General features: G+C 37.7%; 1 protein-coding gene across 13 annotated transcripts in view; it reads right to left on the minus strand.

The window, feature by feature from the left end:
* The window catches only part of RBFOX1 (RNA binding fox-1 homolog 1), a 1162992-nt gene that overhangs the window by 3878 nt on the left and 1138955 nt on the right, over window positions 1-20159 (minus strand). For 11 of the 13 annotated variants that reach the window (XM_059484829.1, XM_059484819.1, XM_059484826.1 and 8 more), the window contains one exon: window positions 138-213. In XM_059484829.1, coding sequence (XP_059340812.1) covers window positions 138-213 — 76 coding nt within the window. Of the gene's footprint in view, window positions 1-137; window positions 214-11749; window positions 11803-20159 lie in introns of all 13 variants that reach the window. The other 2 variants (XM_059484825.1, XM_059484818.1) reach the window with 1 other exon arrangement.

Below are 20159 nucleotides of genomic sequence, written 5' to 3' on the forward strand. Positions count from 1 at the left end.
AGCTGCCGTTAGCACGAGAGACAAATTCAATTAACTAAAAGTGAGAAGATGTCAACCGTGCTAAGATCCAAGCAGAGAGTGGAGCACGGGGAGATGGGAGAGACAGTGATGAGGAAGAGGAGGAAACCATCACTTACCACGGCACCAACGCCGTAGGTGGCTGCTGGAGCAAGTGTGTGGTGGTAGGGGTCTGCAGCATAAACTCGTCCGTAACTGAAAAGAAAATAAATTTAAGATTAATGGAGAAAAAAAAAAAAAAAGAAAAAAGTTAAAACCAGATATTATAGATATTAACAAAATGGCTGCAATGAAATTTTCCATTCTAGCCAAATTCTTTACAAATAAACTCACTCTACAGATTCAAAAGCAATGTCCTTTGGGAAATGTTAAGGTTACAAATGACAGTAAATGTATAATTAGCTTTATGAGGTTATTAGGAATCAGCAGCAGGCTGAGGAGAGGGGCTGTGGAGCAATGCAGGCACGTGGTGTCAAATGTGCACACTCCTGCTCCTCCTGCACTGCACACAGAGCCTCCCTAAAACACAGCACAGCTGAAACCTCAGCTTGCAGGCCCAGATTCCGGCTACAACCAGGCAAAGCCAGTGATGGGAAAATCAGATTTTTGTCATTTCTCCCCACACAAAATCCTTATGGCTGAAACTACTTCAGAGCTGCTTTCCCTGAGTCCCTGGTGCTCTGCCTCACCTTGGCACACAGAGCTCTGCTGCCCAGCCTGGGGGGACACAGGGAGCACCATCAGCGAGATGGACCTGCCAGCCAGGGACAGCTTCCACTGCAAGTGTCTCACATATTTCCCATAATCAAACAATTTTCATTTGCTCTCAGATGTCGCACAGACCAACAAAAGCAATCTTGTAATTACAGCGCTGTCTCGAATACGAGGGCTAATGCAGCAAACAAGGTTTAACGATGCCCTTGATAGCTCTTAAAATAAAAAAAAAAAAAAAAAGGTTTTTAGCCTTATGTGAACAGTAATCACAGACTGGTCTCACTCTCTGTAACTACCTTATTTTTCAGATACGTGTACAAACTTCTTTTTTTTGAAAAGAGGACAATTGCTCTATTTTATCATCATGTATTTGCTCCTCCACAAGCAGAATCTGATTAGTGGATTCTGAGCTAACCAGCTGAGGGAAAGCTGAGAAAGGAATGTTTCCATGGCATATGCAATCCTCCACCACCCACTACTGTGGGTCCTGGATGTGAGGCAGAGAAAAGGACCAAATTATCTGCACTACACATTCCCACCTACCCAGAGCCATCTTCAAGGAGGGAGCAGAAATTACCATAGACAATAAATCCTTAATTCTCCATCTCACTGAGCCAACATTTCCCAGATTATGAGGCATTCCTTTCATATGGAAATCCACAAATCACCTCCTGTGTCAACTATGCCCACTAAAGTGCTCAGCACGGAAAAGACAGCCTGAACACCCCTGAATCTGACTCTCTGCACAAACATAGGGCCAAACACTCAGAGAAATCAAATGCCTTCCTTCTCCAAGAATACATAACCACACATCTTGATGGAAAAAAACAAAAAGTAGAAAACAGTTCAGTAAGAGCAAACTTCTAAGTGTAAATGTGCTCATATTCAGCATTTTGAATTAGACTTTTTTTTTTTTTTTCCAGCAGGAGTACAGCATTTTCAGCAAGTGTAAGAGTATTTAAGTTCTTATAAAGCATTCTAAAGCCTGGATGTTTCACTTCAAAGTGCAGCCATCATAGCTGAATGCCTTCAGTTGTACTGCCCTGTTTGCTTAGTAAATCCAAATTCCTATGAAGGGATAATACATTAAAAATGAATGAATTTATTTAAGCACCCCAAGTTCATGAGTGTGGGCTCTGTGTCTCACCCCACAGCTGTGTTTGCTTTAGATTTGGGTAGAGAAGTCTTCATTGCAATCAGAGGGATACATGAAATTCCAGGGGTAGCAGTGTGTTAGGCAATTGCTTTCTTCAAAACCTGGTCTAAAACTCAGGAATATGTGTGTAAACGGCTTGTATAAAATACATTAGTTCCTCTTTTACTTCCAAAGCATTGATGAGTAAGGGATTCAATTTATATATCAATTCTATTTAAATACTTGGTATCTAAGAACACCTGTCTTTAGAAATTACCCAACAAAGGAAATGGCCAATTCCCACTGGAGAAGGAAGGGAAGGAAAGCAGCTCACATCAGTCTATGCTGGGTAAAGGACTTGGTGACTCTCTGAGCTGGAAAAGCAGTTTGAGACTTCTTTGAGCAGGTTTGACACTGATCCCACACTCTGCAGCCTCTCTGGTAGGAGGAACTTCCATAACTCTCAGCCTTGGAACCCTCTACATAAGGATGCAAACATAATTTGGGGATTTGAAATACTCAGTAAGAGAATCCCTTGTGTCTCTTTCATCTGCACTGAAGAGAAGGAGACACTACTGCTCTATGTCAATTTTTAAAGTCTGAGAATTTTGAATATCATTGTGATTTTAATTCTTCCCAGCCAAATTTCATTCTAACAGTAAGAAAGCATCTAGGAAGGGAAAGCAATTAATTTAAAGGTAGACATGCTTCCTTCATGGCCTTAGTGACATGCAAGAGGATTTGCATGTACTATTATCTTACATGCTTTAATGCCATGATTATTACTTTTATGTCAATGGGAATTAGTATATTTCCCTTGTTTTTCTTTTTTCCTGATTATCTGGCATCGCTGCAATGCTGAGCAAGGGCTGTCAATCTATATCTGTAAAAAATATAATTAATTTTGGTCCAGTGGTAGGGCTGCATTTTGCCTCCATCCTGCCTCCCATTCCTGCAGGACCCTGGGCTGTGTCCCTTTGCCTCTCAAAAAAATCCAGCAGGCCACCTAGGATGGCATCAAGTAGCCAAAATGCAAGGGCCTCTTGTAAGGAAGGACCAAGCCTGAACACTCAGGGCTCAGCCTGTATTAAATTATTACTGCATTTAAGCCAACTCCTGAAGTAACTGGCAATTTACAACATTGATGCAATATATCATGTTGCTAATAATATTATTATATCAATATTCAACAGAAATCTTGACCACTGATGGGAACATATGGATAAACATGCACATTAAGCAATTTCAAAGGATGAAAATATGACTGTTTCAACCCAGTATTGACTTCTGAGTACATTTTTATTACCCTTTTTCCAAAGCAGCAATGACTTATTGTCAGTGTTTTACATTGCTTTTTCCATCCTTGTATATAAACCATGTCTCTTTTCTTAAAATAAGAGTTGTGAAGAAATACTAATGTAAGAACTGTGACCAAAGTTAATCCTTGCTCCTTAAAAAGAATGGTTTATATTTGTATTATAATAATGCTAAAGCTTTTACTGTATTATTAACATAGAAATGTTATTGCAGAATTAGTGATGCTTATATTCTTGTTAAAACAACAAACACTAGTTTTTCTTTTACAGGATATTGAAATTCCACTTAAAAAATGTGTCCAATGTAAAAACAAAATAAAATGTAAAAGGAATACTTCCAAATCTTCTGTAAAAGAAAATATATAAAATTTAACTGCACGATTTTCATTCCTGAATACACTTGACATGTAAGCACAAACATGGATGAAAATATTTCCAAAGGGGAAAGAACACATGCTCAGATATCATCTGGGAAAAAGATGCATTGAAATCCCTCTGTGATGAATAGACTTTTTTTTTTCTCCTCAGGGTGACCTCTACCTTCAGAATATGATGGTTTTATTATGATTAATAAATTTCATTTCCACAGAGGAAAGGAACAGTGTCAGCTTAAACTTAAAGCAAGTGGGTTTCTTTTTAAATGCTAATTTTTAAACACGCCCTTGCATGACACCAAATTTAGAAGCTCAGAAGGTTAGCAGAATAGATTCTGTTTTCCAGGCTGAAAATAGGAAGAAGGATTTAAACTGTATTGTCACACTGCAAATCAGTAAGCTGCTTCAGTCCCACACACGCTGCTTCACTTACTCACTGCTATCCCAGCCTGCTTACTCCTCATTACAATTAGTGGCATTTAAATGCTTTGTGATCATTTACACTGCAAATTATCATTCTAGGTAAACAACTTACTGAAATTTAGGACGTGCCAACGGTGAGGTGGTGAATAAATTAATAGTCAATGCCATTCTGTGTGTATTTTACAGGATGATAAAACAAAGTATCCAAAGCAATATGCACTAATTCTTGTCTCAGAACACAGCTGATGAACAATTTTGATGCATCACTAACTAGAACAAGGTATGCTCCTCTATTTTCCACTGTATCTGGGACAAGCATTCAGGACATCATGGGAAAAAATATGTTTGCTAACATACTGACACTGGTTCTTAAAAACTGGACAAACAACTTCCTGGGAAATAAGTGAGAAAAAACCCCAGTGTAGCCATGCTAACTTCTATAAATGTAGCCATAAGCCATCCACCAATAGATGGCATGGTCTTTACTTATGCTATGTTTAATCTCTTCAATCATTTACAGCAGAGGGTTTCAAAATGCTAAAATACTACATAAAAGGACAATTTGTTGTTCATTGATGAAATTTTTATAAAAAGTGATTTATAAAGGGAAATGGTAGGATTTATTTTTTCAGGGCCTTGGAAAGGGAGTATCTTTCTAAATAATCAGTAGCAGGTGTTGCTGAAGTCTCTAAAAACTGGGAAATTCTGTGCCTCTGATCATAAATGCCATTTCAGGATTTTAAATTCTTTAGTAGTATGGCTGCATTTCCATACACATGTGGGACAGACAGTGGAGCTCCAATACTGGAGACATTTAGAAGCTCCTAAATAACATACACACTAACTAATAAGGAAAAATTCACCACATAAAATATGAACCAAGTTAACACACTTTCCTCAAGTGATTTGAGAAGTATAGAAGGAGAATATCCAAGAATTTGATACACTTATTTTACTTATTATTAACTGCCCTCCATTTTTCCAAATCTAATATTGCTGGAGGAACTACAGAAAATTATGAACCTGTTTAAGAGCTATAAAGAGAGAAGTTAAAACTTGCTCACTACTTCAGATCAAACTCTGACCTCAGCCATATTACAAGCAAATCCTGTGTGCCACTGGGAAGCTCATCTTTCTAACTTTTCCCCAATATCATCCACTCTTTACCCACTTTATTGCAATTGAACCATCAAGTAATAAAATTCCTTCTGGAAGGAATACAAGGAAAGCAAGGGTAACCTGGCCTTAATCCCACATAAATTCAGAAATTATTCCAATACCTAACTTGGTGCTCTTCCCCTTGGTCACAGAGCTAGGATGATCCCAAGAGCAATGACACCAGCAGCACAGCTCCTCCCTGTGCACGCCAGTCACACACCACACTGCTGAACAGTATTTTGGGTTCAATGGGTCAAACCTGTGCAGCAGGGGTAGGTAGCCCTTTAACCTAAAATTCATCCCACTGTGGTAGGATGGTGTCTGCTTGTGGTGTTCAAAGATTGTGCAAACAATGAATTAACTTCATTTTAGATGTTAACACCAAGGACTGTGGGCATTTCAGGCACCTGATAACCAACAGGTCTCTCTCTACCTCAGAAGGCAATGGACAAAGGTGTCTCTGAAGTTTTCACTTAAGATCAAGAAAACTGAAATCTGCTGATAAAAACAATTTCCAGGCATTTGCCTTGATTGGAAAGGTTAAGAATGCTGAAATTCTCCTTGCCAAGTGTTGAATGCACGCTATCAAACGCTGAGGTCACTGTACAAGGCAGGACCATCACATACTTTATTCATAGCATCCTCCTCTTCCATGACCTATAATGTGCTACAGATTTGTGATGTGGAGCAGAGAATTGGGAAGTGACAGGCAGCACAATAAAGAGTGAAACTTCAAGGTGTACTGCAGGGCTGAACTCCTGTGTGCCTGCAGAGCCATAAGGGATTTTTATCACTACAATACTAACACATTCCTAGGTTTTCTCAGAGATAAGAAACTTGGCTAGGGTCTACCATGGGTACAGGGCAATAATGAAAGGTTTCCATGAAAGGATGTTCATAAATATGTCATTGATGAAATATTAAAAGCATTGTTTACTTCTTCCTGCAAGTTGGGGAAAAGAGAAAGTAGAGCAGCCTATGCAGACTTTTCTGTAGAGATGAATTTCCAGTCCTTGGCTGTTTACTTATGTATGTCACATCTCAGTTTGGCCAGTTAATTTCCTTGCTAATTGACAGGCATGTTTTGCAGAAGTTCCACTGATGCTCAGATGTGGTTTTAATTTTGCTTCTGTTTGCTAGCCTGTATCTTCTTTTAAAATTTGTGAGATGTTTGCAGCCAGCCAAAGCTGAGCTGCCATCTTCTAAAACATTTCAATGAACATGACTGATACTGGTTAATTTGCAGAAACATAGAAGGGTAACAAACACCAGAACGGGTGACTTTCTCCTAAGCTGATGCTGGATAACTGCAAACTGGAGCAATCCTAAGCACAAATCTCTCTTAAGAGCTCTCATTTAGTTTCAGTCTTGCTGTGTGGATTCACACCAGGGTGGGAATTGAAGCTGATGCCAAGTCAAACAGAATTCTATGCACTACCACCTTTCTGTGTAGCTTCTAGCCAAGAAACTTAGATTTTTTTGTAAACTTCATTTAAAAAAAACCACTGGGAAATCTGAGGCTTGCCATCAGGTGACACCTAAACCCAACTCTATTCCAATGAAAAGAAAGCATTTCTTAGGTCTGTAAAACACTTTCATATTACTATTGCTGTTATATTTAGGGCAATAAAGCTTGAAGACATTCTTACCAGTGCAATAATAAATATACTGGGTACATTATTTATAAAATTTTAAAGCAGTCTTTTGTGATCAGGTATAAAGTTCTGCAACCATAGCGTTGTTTTATGCGTTATTTATAGCATTGTTTTATTTATTTGCAATATGATAATCTCAAGATATTAAAACTGAATCTTTGCTCATTTAATGGACTTGTATACAGGCATCCATACATGCACACACACAAATCATCTTTCATGTGCTCTATTTTTAGCCTACCAGAGAAAAACCAATCTAATTGCTTCATTAAAAACCAGCCCAGGAGATGCACACGTGCCTACAGGCACTTGTTGAGGAGAAACACAGATTATTCACTATTTCTGCTATCAAAGGAGCTTCACATTGCAAATCCTCCATTTACAAATGACAGGACCTCAGCTTTCCTTAATCTGGTGGTGCTGTCACGTTTGAGCAGCCATGCGAACTGACCCAGAACCGCGAGCACCGGCCAGGCGAGCTGGCACACAGACACTGACAGCCAGGGCTGACAAAAAGGGATTCATCAGACCTCATCAAAGGACAACAGAGCATAATCAGAGTGTTTACTGATTTTTATCAACTGGCCCAATGGCTGAACGTCTTCAGCACGCAACTACCCAGAGCAGTAAAAGCTGTGACAAATGGAATTCCGTATAAGGAACTATTTATAGCAGCAGTAAATGCAAGTTTAAACTGCCAACATAAAGGACACTTGAATTTATAGAAGAAGTTTAATTTTGTGCATTAGTGCAACATTTCCTAGTCTTTCCAGAGAAAAAACTTCACTATCTGCCATTTTTCACAGGCAACAGCAGTACAGCCTTAAATAAATACTAGAACAGAAACCATACAGATGCTCCTTCATCTTCATTTTTTATTTGATTAGCAGAAGAGCACAGCATAATAAAAGCCTCTCACAGAAAATGGTTATTTTTCCAAACTGCTTCATGAAATGAAGTCAAACCCATTGGCAGCAATAGTAAAAGGGAAGAACCTCTCTCAACTGAGCATATGTCTTCACACAGTAATTCTAACAGGCTGAAGAAACACCTCTCAAGCTGCATTCTTCCAAAGAGTTTGGATTGAATTCTTTCAAATTCCATTCTAAGAGGATGATCTAATCACTGTCTCCTTCCAGACACATGAACAGGTCAATTAGATGCATGCAAATTTGTCTGGCAAAATTTTGACCAGCTGCAATTATTTATGCACCCACCCTGGCAGAGGTAGGATTGCCACAACAGGCACTGCAGCGATTCTAAGCCCTTCATCAAACATTAATTTGTTTTAAATCAGTATCTCCATATTTCCTATTGTTCAATGAATTCAATTTGTGGCAGTGTTAGTGCTGACAGGTTAATGATAGTATACAGGGAAATTGCAATGACTGGAGCAATTGCATTTGTTAAAAATGGCCAATATTCTCTTCAAATATTTCAATAGCACAAACCCCACGGTTTGCTTATTGAAGCTGCTTGCTTTTATTCAACATCTTTCCTGCAGTTATGAAGTTAAACCTTTCAAAATGTTTAATCTATTTTGGAGACTGTATCTTTCTCCAAATGGAGGTCAATAACTTAATTTATGACTGTCAACTTCTAAAGCTTTATAAAGCATTTCTTTTGCTTGAATGCAGACACACACACACAGAATCCTTCCTCCTGGGACTGATTCTGCTCAAAAATGTAAATAAATACAGTCACAATTGGACAGGTGTTATATCCACTTCCACCATACTTCATTCCAAATTCAGCTTTATATAAACCCTTGCCTTTCTCTCTGTTATTTCAAAATCATAAACTGCAAATACACTTGGGAGAAAAATAATACCAAGCATGCATCAGCACTGGATTTTTTTTTGCTTCTACATAAAGGCTGGATAATAGTTAAAAACTGGAAGAAGAGAGAGAGAGAGATAATATAAATATAAAATAATAACCCTGTCCCATTTTTACACAAAAAACCATAAAATGTCATTTGCAGGTACATCTGAGAATGCACTGACAAAAGACACTAAAAATGCTTTTTCTTTCCAAACTATGAATTTTGATGCTACAAAATCTAAAAGAGGAAAAAGAAAAATAGATTGAGCACCGATTCGAAAAATTCACTAAGAATGCTAAAGCTGCAAAATTAACAATGTTCTGTAACCAACAAGTAAATAAGCCACAGGTTTATTCTGGGTCTCATTCTGATTTATCCAGAGACTGACAGGGCAGCTGCCCATTGCCCCCATCAGACAAGAACCCCAGGATTAATTCTCCCCTATGCAGCTATAGTCAGGAATTTGCTAAAGGAAGGTCCTCAGAGATCCTTGTTAAAATTCCATCATCAAACCAAGAGGAGTTTCTCATAGTTTCCCTGTCTCTGTTCTAGTTCAGATCTGCTTGCAAACCCTTTAATCATGTCTGCCAGAGAAGATCTATCCCAGAAGTGCAGAACTTCTCCTCTGAACAGTAATTATTTTTAGCCTCAGAATGCACTGGATGCAATGAAGAGTGAAATGCTTTTAAATTTCCCATGGAAGGATCCCTCTGTCAGATAGCTGAGGAGGTTTCCCTCTGTAATGTGCATTCAGGAACAGACAGAGATGCACAAATAGAAATGTGTTTATGGACACAAATTGCTCATTAACACATTTATCTACTCAAGATTACTTTATTCCCAAATAAAAACAGATACCATGTGGCTGAGGGCTAAGTATCCTCTGGCAGGAATGATGAAGGATTGAGAAGAAAAGAGTGAATATTACCAGCAGAACCACCCAAGACCTCCCATTTCCAATTGATGATCAAGTTGCAACCAAAGCTTTGCTTGTCATATATTACTACTTGAAATCCACAAACACACCCATCCTTTACAGGGAGGCAATACAAATGTACAAATACTCACATTTCAAACATTGAGCATGTTTATAAGTATCTTCACTTGATATAAACTTTATAAACACAGTAGAATTACTGTCATTGAGCTTAGGAGCACTAAAAAAAGCACTATAAAATCATACTGTAGGTGTTTTGCATGCATCTGAAAAACCACAGGAAGGTTAGTTTTGGTTCTCAAAGTATCTCTATGTTTACTCCATGTATTAAAGCATAAAACATCAGATAATAAAAATAGTTGAAAGTCAACTTACAAATCCAAAAGACCAAATTCAACTTTAGCAATTTGAATCACAGGAATACGGGCTAGAGAATTACTTTTTTATGAAGCCAAAAGTCATTTAAATTCTATTACTGAAACTTAGGTATATAAGAAACAGCAGGTACAGGTTTTTCATCACCTTTCTCCTTCATACTTAGTGCAAAAAAAGTCACCTATAGTCACCTGTGATGGATGTCTTTATCAAATGCTCAAAACCATGCCTAGCAAAAATACCTTATTGTTGAATCAATTCAACATAGGTAATCAACTGGTAAACTGAAAAGTTTTAATAAGTACACATAGAGATCCATTTCCTTTTATGTAAAGTTCACTGAAGGCACTTATAAATTAATTTTATATTTTATATAAATAATATATTTTTAATTGGAATTCTAAAAAAGTAATATATGGAATATCTGCAATAGTCTTGGGCACTTAAACTGTGCCTGAATTGAGAGAGAAAAATTTCTTTACTAGAACAAGAATTATCGCTTAGAATGGTTCACTTTGCAAAACTGGACCCACAGACCCCACATCTATCTCAAAAATTCCATGTTTAAAAATTGCTAAAATAAATATTTTATTCTTACTTAGCAAAGCTCAGATTTACAAATCAGCAGCCTCCCTAGCACAGCTCACTTCAATGAAGAGCTGAGCAGGAAGCTCAAGTGAAATAACCAAAGCCAAAATCCAAGTTGAGTGATATGAAGAATGTGACAAATGTTGGCTTCTCAAAATGTATTTACTTCATAATTTATAGGGCTTAGAAAAATCTATCTTAAATCAGGTTTTACTACAGAAGAACTTTTCAGATTACCACCAAAGGTGCTACATAGAGATTAGGACAATTTTAGCATATTTGGGTTTATGTATGATCATCTTTTCCATAAATAAATGTTCTCTATTTGTTTCTATGTAGATAATCATAAACAGAAATCTCGTCACCTTTCATTTATTTCAGCTAATATAAAACTCTATCAGCAAACACCTCTTAATACCAACATTTGATTTCACACTATATACCCTGTCATCCTTCAATATGAGAAGTTCTATGCACTTGATTTTTTGCACAACAGTATTTGCAGAATAAGTCCCAGCACCATTACTATTTATTTTAGCCTTTTGATTTCTTATGTAGCAACATAACACCATCCTTACCTGAATTAAGACTAAGCTTGTTCAAACTCTATTGCTTAAAAGAGAGAAAACCTCTTGACATTATTGAATATATTTGTAAAATATAAATAAACCTTTTAAAAACATTGTTCATTCTTCTGTACCCATGGCTTACAACATGATAGCATATGGAGACTTTTTACTTACTAGAGAGAGATCCTCTGAGGGCACAGACCCTCTCTCCCACTATCTCATCCATAGGAGAGACTTTGTGAGTGCTTTAGGGTCTGCAATACCCTCGTGGGCATCATTTTGCCCCCAACGAGTTGAAAAGAAAATTGTTACATCTATAGCACTTACAATGTCCTGCACACAACTAAGCCTTGGCTCTTCTCACCACTTCTCTTTGGTTTGACTTCTGAAAGTCACACTCCTGAAGCTTTTATCAGAAGGTTTAACATATCCTTACACACTAGGCCATACCATAAACTGGAAACAAAACACCAAAGTCAGCAAAATAACCTAATGGCTTTTATAAGGCAGAACCTATAGGCTGAAGCTATAAATTCATTAAACTATCCCCAAGATTTATACACTATGGACTTTCCTAGGCTTTGTCTTACGATTAAATGCAGCATGTGAAAAAGGATATTGAGACCTGGATGGATGCATCAAGAAGTATCAATGATTGTTACCTGCAGAGGTGTTACAAGAAATTTCATCTGCTGCAACGAAGACGAATTGATTTCTGCAAGAGAAGATAAAATTCACAATACTGCTTGCTGACTGGGAAATGTGCTAGCTGCCAATTGACTTGATGTTTACAGATGGGGTAGGGGAAGGGTGCTTAATTTTAATGAATGTAGCAAGAAAAAGTGTTGAGTACTATAGAGTTTATAAGGATCATGAGGTAGACATGCTGGGATCTTTTAAATGAAATAATGGTGACATTTGGATATGGACTATGTACAAACTCTTGCATTGGAAGCTTCATGTTTAGTGTTACAGATATGTCAATATATTTATGAAGTCTAATAAAAATAAAACAATATATTGATATCAAAGGGCACTACTGCAAAATATGTAAAAAGCGCTTTGGAAAAAAAAAATTAAATTGCAATTTACTTTGTGCATCTGAAAGGAGGATATTGAAATTAAAATATTTTGCTTTTTCTATGTCTAATATGACTGCAATCAGAAAATTAATTTTTCTGCTATTTATTAAAAAATGACATAGTATATTCTCATATACTGTCATCCAAATACATAGAAAAGTCTTTTGCAGAATCTTAGGAGAATAAGCTAGAGATATATGTAATTTAATATAAACCTTCTCTTGCAAAATTCTTTTTTAAGCCAGGTAACACAAAAAGAGAAACACTAAATGCACTAGTACTTCAAAATGCAGAAAACTTCATTATGGCACAAATCCTGTTTGTCCTTTCTGAAATCTAGGCAACCAGGATTTGTGTTGGTGGAAACCATGTTGAAGGATTAACATCCCATGATTCCTTTATTGCACACACACAGCTGCCTCGGGGTGTTTCTGTGTTGGGCAGGGTTAATGAACCCCAATGCAGAATTAACACTCGGGTGTGGTTTCCTCCCAGCCCCTGCAGTGCCAGGCACAGCCAAAACCTGACCCTGAGCTTTGCACAGCCTTAATGCCAGCCTAGCAGCCAGGAGCCAAGGGATGCAGGCTAAGGAGTGCCTGGGAAAACAGCTCTGCAAGCTTTGGGCGCTGAGCATCCTGCTGGAAACACCATGCAGCAGCAAACGGCCTCAGGGGCAGCAAAACCTGCAGGAGTGGAGCCCTAAGGGAGCAAAATCTATTTCTATTACTTCACCTCCAGTGTATCAAGAGATTTGAAATCCTCGTTTAGAAATGCGTGAACCTTGTTACTTAGAGGTTCACATTCCAAAGGGGAAAAAAAAAATAAATCCAAACCAAAACAAGGGATCCGCAATCTGTACTGCAGGGACAGGGTTGCATAGTTCCAAAAGCAGATCATTGCCTCTGCCCTAGCAGAAATACTGACACTGGTGAGCTTAGTGATCAAATTGCACATTCTAGCATTTTCATCTGTTCATTAAGTTCAATTAACAGCTCTGCTCTTTATTTTGTCATCTGCAACAGTTTCAGGAGCTAATGAGATTTACCTAACAAGTAATGCTAAATACATGAATTTAAAAAAAAACAAAACAAACCAAAGAACAAAGGGGGATAAATTCTACATAATAAATACAGAGCTACTCTGTATTTTATAGGTAGTATAATTTTTCACTGTATTTACTGCTACCACCTCTGTGATAAACAGGAAAAAGTTAGAGGCTTGCCTAAAAGAGCCGGTATTACCTGCTACTGTTTCACAAAAAATTCTTCTGATTCATTTCTGTGAAATTGTTAAACTGCCCTCTCATCTAAATTAAAAGATCACTTTTCCTTAAAAACTGCCTCTAAAGTGGTTACTGTGAAGTTCCTTTTGTTCCTCTCAGTTCAGAACACTGGAACATTTAGCCACAGAGTCTCTTTTTTCAGATGCTAAAATACAGAATTATCCGCAAGAGTAATATGCTAGTACCTCCAGTAAGACCCCAGAACACTAATGCAATTTGTCCTTCAGAATGAAAAATATTATTGAAACTGTTCTGAAATCTTACTCTTTTTTAACCAAGTCTTTGCTAATTGCTGTGAAAAAAACTAATTAAAAAAAATAAATAAACCCAAAGTGATATCTATTTAAAATAACAACTACTATAAACATCTCTTGTTATACTGCTTCATAGGAAGGAAATGTTTTGCTTTTATAAAATGAATTTCACAACTCCACACATAACTTTTAAAAGAATGAAGTTACATATTGGTCAGCATAGCAACTGTGAGAATGAAAAGCCTTGAGGGCTGGAGTCCAATAAACCAGTTCAATATTTTATAACTAATTAGGTGTTATTTGCAGCAATTCCTGGAAATTCTTAAGCACTTGGATGGCTTTAATGCTCTTAGAGTGGCAGGATTTATTTAGCTGAATTCCATAATGTTGTTTACATAGACTCAGAGGGGAAATTGCTCATCAGAGGCATCGCAGATAGCCCAGCTGATGGCTACAGCAAGGGTTAATCCTCTGTGTGTAGCTGATGGCTACAGCAAGGGTTAATCGTCTCTGTGTAGCTGATGGCTACAGCAAGGGTTAATCGTCTGTGTGTAGCTGATGGCTACAGCAAGGGTTAATCCTCTGTGTGTAGCTGATGGCTACAGCAAGGGTTAATCCTCTCTGTGAAGCTGATGGCTACAGCAAGGGTTAATCGTCTGTGTGTAGCTGATGGCTACAGCAAGGGTTAATCCTCTGTGTGTAGCTGATGGCTACAGCAAGGGTTAATCCTCTGTGTGGGCAGCCCCAGAGGCTGCAGAAGAAACCCTCAGGAGTGAAGCTGGCTCTGTGGGGCACCAATCCCTCCTGTCCTAAAGCAGGAGGGGAGCAGAGATGCCAAAGGACACCTGACCTTGCCCAGTCCCCTGCAAACACGGAGTGTTCCCTTTAAAGGGCAATTCTCTGCACCAGCTCTGTCGAGCATATAAGGCTTGAAAATCTCACAAGGAAGATATGATGAAAATTCATGGTGCATTTTAGGCTGGTTTAGTGTTCCTCATCGTTGCTGCACTTTAAATGATACAAAAAGGTGCAGGAATTGTAAGCGGACCCAACTTTATTATACAATAAGCCCTGCTCAATTAAGATAGAGAATCACTTCCATAATTTAATTTGTGTATTAACAGTGAAAGTATAGGACCAAATTTTTACTGTTCACTGGTTAATACTTCAGATGTAAAAGAACATAGATTTAGATAAAAGAAAACTTTTTTTGAAAAAAAATTTTAAAAGTTTTTACTGGCTGTGAGATCAAAAAAAAAAAAAATCAAAAAACGAAACAAACCTGAAAAGATAACATGATAAATACATTGACCTGAATGTTGGATATATCCAGCCTTCCAAATACTCACACCCTGGGCTCAGTGCAATGCTTTTAAGTGCAGGAGTGGCACCTTTTGGCAGTCTGAGCTCTCTCCCAGACAGTGTGGGGCAGGAATCTGTGCTGCTGGGACTCCAAATGGCTGGGTTCCATCCCAGCAGCTCCTTCCCAAGGGCAAACTCTGCCTACTACTGCTTCTCTCAAGCCCATAAATCAATTTTTATCTCTTCTAGCAAATTGAAAACTAACTCATTTTTTACCAGTATGGTAATAAAGATGGTTTTAAATTTTGAAAAAAAAAATGTTTAAACATTTGATATATATCCTGAATTCAAACAAGAACAGAAGGGGAAGACAACAGAAGTACTATTAAGTGATTTAGATGTGCTTTCTTCCTTTGGGGTGGTTATTGAACCTGCATCACACCATCTTCAAAGGTTTGAATATGTTGTAATTTCCTTTGCTCCATTCCCTGTAGTCCCTTTGGCAGTAACAAATGTGTGCCTCCAGGGCCCCACATCTGACAGAATCCTCTCTCTTTTGGCACCTGCTCTTTCTATCCAGCAGACCTTTTCCATTTCCAATACATTACATGCTTGCTTTCTCTCTTCTTGAAAGTGTTTGGTGAAAACATGCCATACTATATAATAAAGATTTTATGTATATTGAGGGGTTTAAATTCTTTAATCACTGGAGCCTAAGCCTTGTCCTTTCTATGGCTGTCGAATATACACAAGCACTTCTGTGAAGAAACACTCGACCCATAAGTGATCTGCCCACTTCACTAATGGAAAATTCAGAACCTGGAAATGGAAGATAAGAAGAGATTCAGAGAATGGGTCTCAGACACTTTTTTTTTATGACTTGGGGGATGTAACTATCACGAAACACGATTCCAACCTAAGTTCATAACAAACTGCTACCCTGAGTGCTTCCTCTAAAAGTTTCCATGGAGTCATCCCACCCTGGGGAAGGAGGAGCTACTCTGTGTCTGCGCCAGTCCCCACTCTTTGAAAAGCACAAGCTTCCCACTCCCTTTCTCTCCTGCAGTCACTGGCCCTGCTGCTCCCAGGTGTTCAGAGCCTCCAGGTGTCTGGGAATTTATAAAATTAGGTCATTAGTGGTCAAAAACCTGTGCAGGACACACGGGGCCAGTGAGTGTTCTGTGTGCTCTCTCATCTCCCTAAAATGCTGTGCGGCACTAGGACTTCTCACCAGTGTTTCACACAGCAAATGACTGAGAACAACAATTTGGCACACACCAAATTTCACCCATGACTCCCAGGAGTTTCCAATCCCTCCTGCTCAGCACACAGAGCTTCCTTAAAATGGAATACTAGAGGTCAAAGGGGATTTTAAGAGATTAATCACACTGGCTCTAGGAAATCTGAAATGTAAAAGAAATTATAATCCACTAACATACAATGATTATTCTTCATAGACCTGAATTCCTGGGCTTTGCTGACAAACTTAAGAAAACTAGAAATAATTTTGCCTAACACAGAAGTTCAGACCCCCACCCAAAAATACAGCAACTGCTGAAAATAGTGCAGAGCCCAGAACATCAGAATTTAGGATGAAGGCAAACACAATATTGAGCAGAAGTTACAGTGGGAAGGTTTAAACTATATTTAATCAGTTGACTTCTCCTGGTAGGACCACCATGGGATTGACAAACAAAGCCAGTATTTAGAACTCAGGGATCAGAATCTCAGCTGGTAAAATTGCTGCAGCTTAACCAAAAGCACCGACTTCCCTTCCTAGAGCTGCTCCACACCATATTCCCCAAGGATCCCATGCAGCAAGGGTTTTTCCCAGCAGTTATATGTGGTACATCTGTATATTTCTCCATTATATTATTAAAGCTATTATAGATTTCCTTTGTGCTCTAAATGTTAAGACTTTGCTGCTTTTGTGAGGACTCTGATGTTGAGGGGTTTTCCAGTATGAATTTCAATAGAGCTGACTGCTGGCTCCTTGAATGGTTTCTGCAATATTCAAGGATGGACAAAGTTCCCCTTTATAATCATTGTATGGAGTCCTTCCCAACTCTTTCCTGCTGGTGCCTTAAATTTAAATATCAAGGCAATCAAAGAATTTAAACTTTTTAATATTAGCATAATAACTATAATTAGAAGGTTGATACTGCTATTATCATGCTTTATATTCCCATTACTCTAAGATCAAAGTACATTACTGCACCCATAGCATTTGAATCAACACAAAGACAACTAAACAACTTCACAGCCATACCTATAAGATATATTGAATATAATAAGAATAGAACTATTAACAAGCTTCAACAACACTAAGAGTAACTTGTTTGACCTGATGTGCATTAGGAAGGTTATTAGACTAATTTCTTCAATGTCAGGTTCTTGTTCTCTGCAGAATTTCTTGTTCAACCTAACCAACGATGATGCCAAGACAGGGAAGAAGATGTGGATATTTGGCTTTCACTGAGGTCCTTTGCTTTTTCCTTGAGTGATGCTTTCCCCATCACAAGACAATGCTCCCCTACATCCATCATTCCTGACCTTAAATTTCCTGAAATTTTAAGGCAGGCCTAGGAAGCAGATAAAAGAAAACCCTGACTCAAAAGAAACAAGTGCAGCTATTTCTATAACTACTGCTGCATAGCAAACACTAAAGCTCATGAGCTCCTCCATCTGCCTGGGCTCAGGTGCCACTGCAGAAGGTGCTGTGTCCCCCTCACCTCCCCAGGTGTCCCAGGGTGTCTGAAATGGCCCTACAGCCCTGATGCAGACAGCTCAGCCCAGCCTTTCACTGCCCTGCCACATCCATCACTCTGCATTGCTCTCAGCTACGTCCTCTTTGTGCTCAGTACAGGACATTTCTGTGTGCTTTAGCCAATGACAGGATGTCTCTACCAAAATTCAGTGCCAAAGGCAGCAGGAGAGAGAAAAGAAACAAAATCTCTCTTTAAGTTTTGTCCTGCTACCAATCACACAACTTCTTGACAAGAAATAATTTCTTTTGATACCAAAAAGTACTTTTGCAATTGCAAAAAAATATGAAAATAAAAAAAATAAACCCCCAGCTCATCTAGAAACCAATGGAAATGTGCATCCCCAAGCCCAGTGATATGCCTGAATTACTTCATTTACTCAGAAAGAAAAAAAAAACAAACAACCAACCCAAAAATCTAAAGGGATTAAAAATACCTAAGGGGAAAAATGGTCAACAGAAGGTGCTTTCTCATAATTTGTATTCTTATCTTAGGCTTTCCCCAGCAGATGGGCAGGCATTTTTATTTTAGCCCTGGTGCAGAACTAGCTAAACAGTCCACTCAAATTCTGGAACAGAGATTCCTTTTAGCACAGTCCAATAGCGCTGCACAGCAGACTGGAGGAAGGTCCACCCTGCACTCAGGGTGGATACAATAATTCTGCCGTGGCAGTGACTTGGACACAAACACCCCCTTCTCTGTCCTTGCATCAGCCCTCAGTATAAAGAAAATTTCTACCAAACACATGCAACAGTCCAACTTAATACTGTTGTAAAAAAAACCAAACCCTTATTTTTAATATATTGCCACAATGTGGACAACTTCTTGCATCAAAACAGTGGGAAAATCTGTAGGTCTTTCAACTTTCATATTTTAGATCTACAAATTTTATTTCCTGATTTTTTTTAATTTATGTTTTTTTAATCAGCGCTATACTAATAGACCTGGGTCTAACTCATATCACCTGCTGCATCAGTGGAATTTTCTGATGTATGATCATTCAATATATTATACCTAGTATGAAATAATTTGTTATTAATGATACAATACACAGAGTCCAAAGATTAATATTATTCTGCTAAAGGAACATATTATTTTTAAGCAAATCTGGACATTTTAAAGTCAAACCTAAACCTAAGAGGTGAAATTCTGAATACCACACAGCATTTTGTACCAGAATTCATACCAATCTCAGTGGCAGAACTGCTCTAAAATTATTGGCCTTTTAGTGTGATTAACATAGTCTAGGCACTTAAATTAAATACTTCAGGAAGTAGTGCAGTAATTCTATTTCAGAAGTGCTCCATGTCAGCAACATAAATCGATGTCATTATGATCCAGGACTGCTAAATTAGGGCTATATTTGAAGTCTTAATATTTACATTTGAAAAATTTGTTTATTACTGTATTTTGGACATATTGTTTATTCTCTTTAGGGCAAAGAGGATTTTTAAGTCAGCCTTGCATAAATAATTAGTATTTTATTAACTAAAATACATGAAAAATATAAATTTATTTAATTGGGGGATTTGTTCTTTTTGTATATCATGGCATTTTTAACATAATGCTTCAAAAACATACTTTATATTTATTTCTGATTTCATAGCAGATCTTACAGTTTCCTAGTAGCCACCATTTTATCAACTATAACTTTCCTAATATATAGAGGTATAATTATAAACTTCAGCAATTATGAATAAAAATTCTTTCTCTTTCCATTATATAAAGTTTGGAATGACTTTACAAATTAGTTGACGGGATAATTTTTGTTTTCTCCTATTTTAACTAAAATACCATATACATAAAAACCTTGCCAGGATTCTTTAGGAATTCATTCAAGAACAACAAAACGAACTTTAGAAGCTGGTACTTGTTTGGTTTACACAAAGTCCTTACTTTACTTTTTTTTCCTTTTAATGCATCTTTACTAAACACCCTACAGCAATTTCCACTAAAAAATTTCTTTAGGATACCTGGATAAACATTCTATTCCTACTCCTGCAGTATTCTTACAATCTGATGTTTGCCTCAGGTGGATTCCTAGAGCATCAGCAGCTTAACAAGCCCAAAAGAATATAAAAAAAAAACTATTTAAATACCTAATAAAATGTTTTAGGCTCCTCAGAGTTGTGGAATGCTACAGTGAAAGCATGCAAGAGTGTAAATTGCTTCTCTCTTGATTAATTTCATCACCATTGTTAAAGTTTGTTCTTCTAATACTTCATCACCTTGCCAGAGCACACTGTAAATGACACTAACCCATACAGACTCTATCCATGGCATCCCAGTTTTATCAATAACATTTTATTCCTTTATCTTCTCTCTTCCTCTTGCACCGTGCTCTTAATTCCTCCGTGGTTTTAAAGCACTCAGGTTGACACCACTTG

The sequence above is a fragment of the Ammospiza nelsoni genome, chromosome 17 (assembly GCF_027579445.1).
Source record: "Ammospiza nelsoni isolate bAmmNel1 chromosome 17, bAmmNel1.pri, whole genome shotgun sequence".
In the NCBI taxonomy this organism is placed as follows: domain Eukaryota; kingdom Metazoa; phylum Chordata; class Aves; order Passeriformes; family Passerellidae; genus Ammospiza; species Ammospiza nelsoni.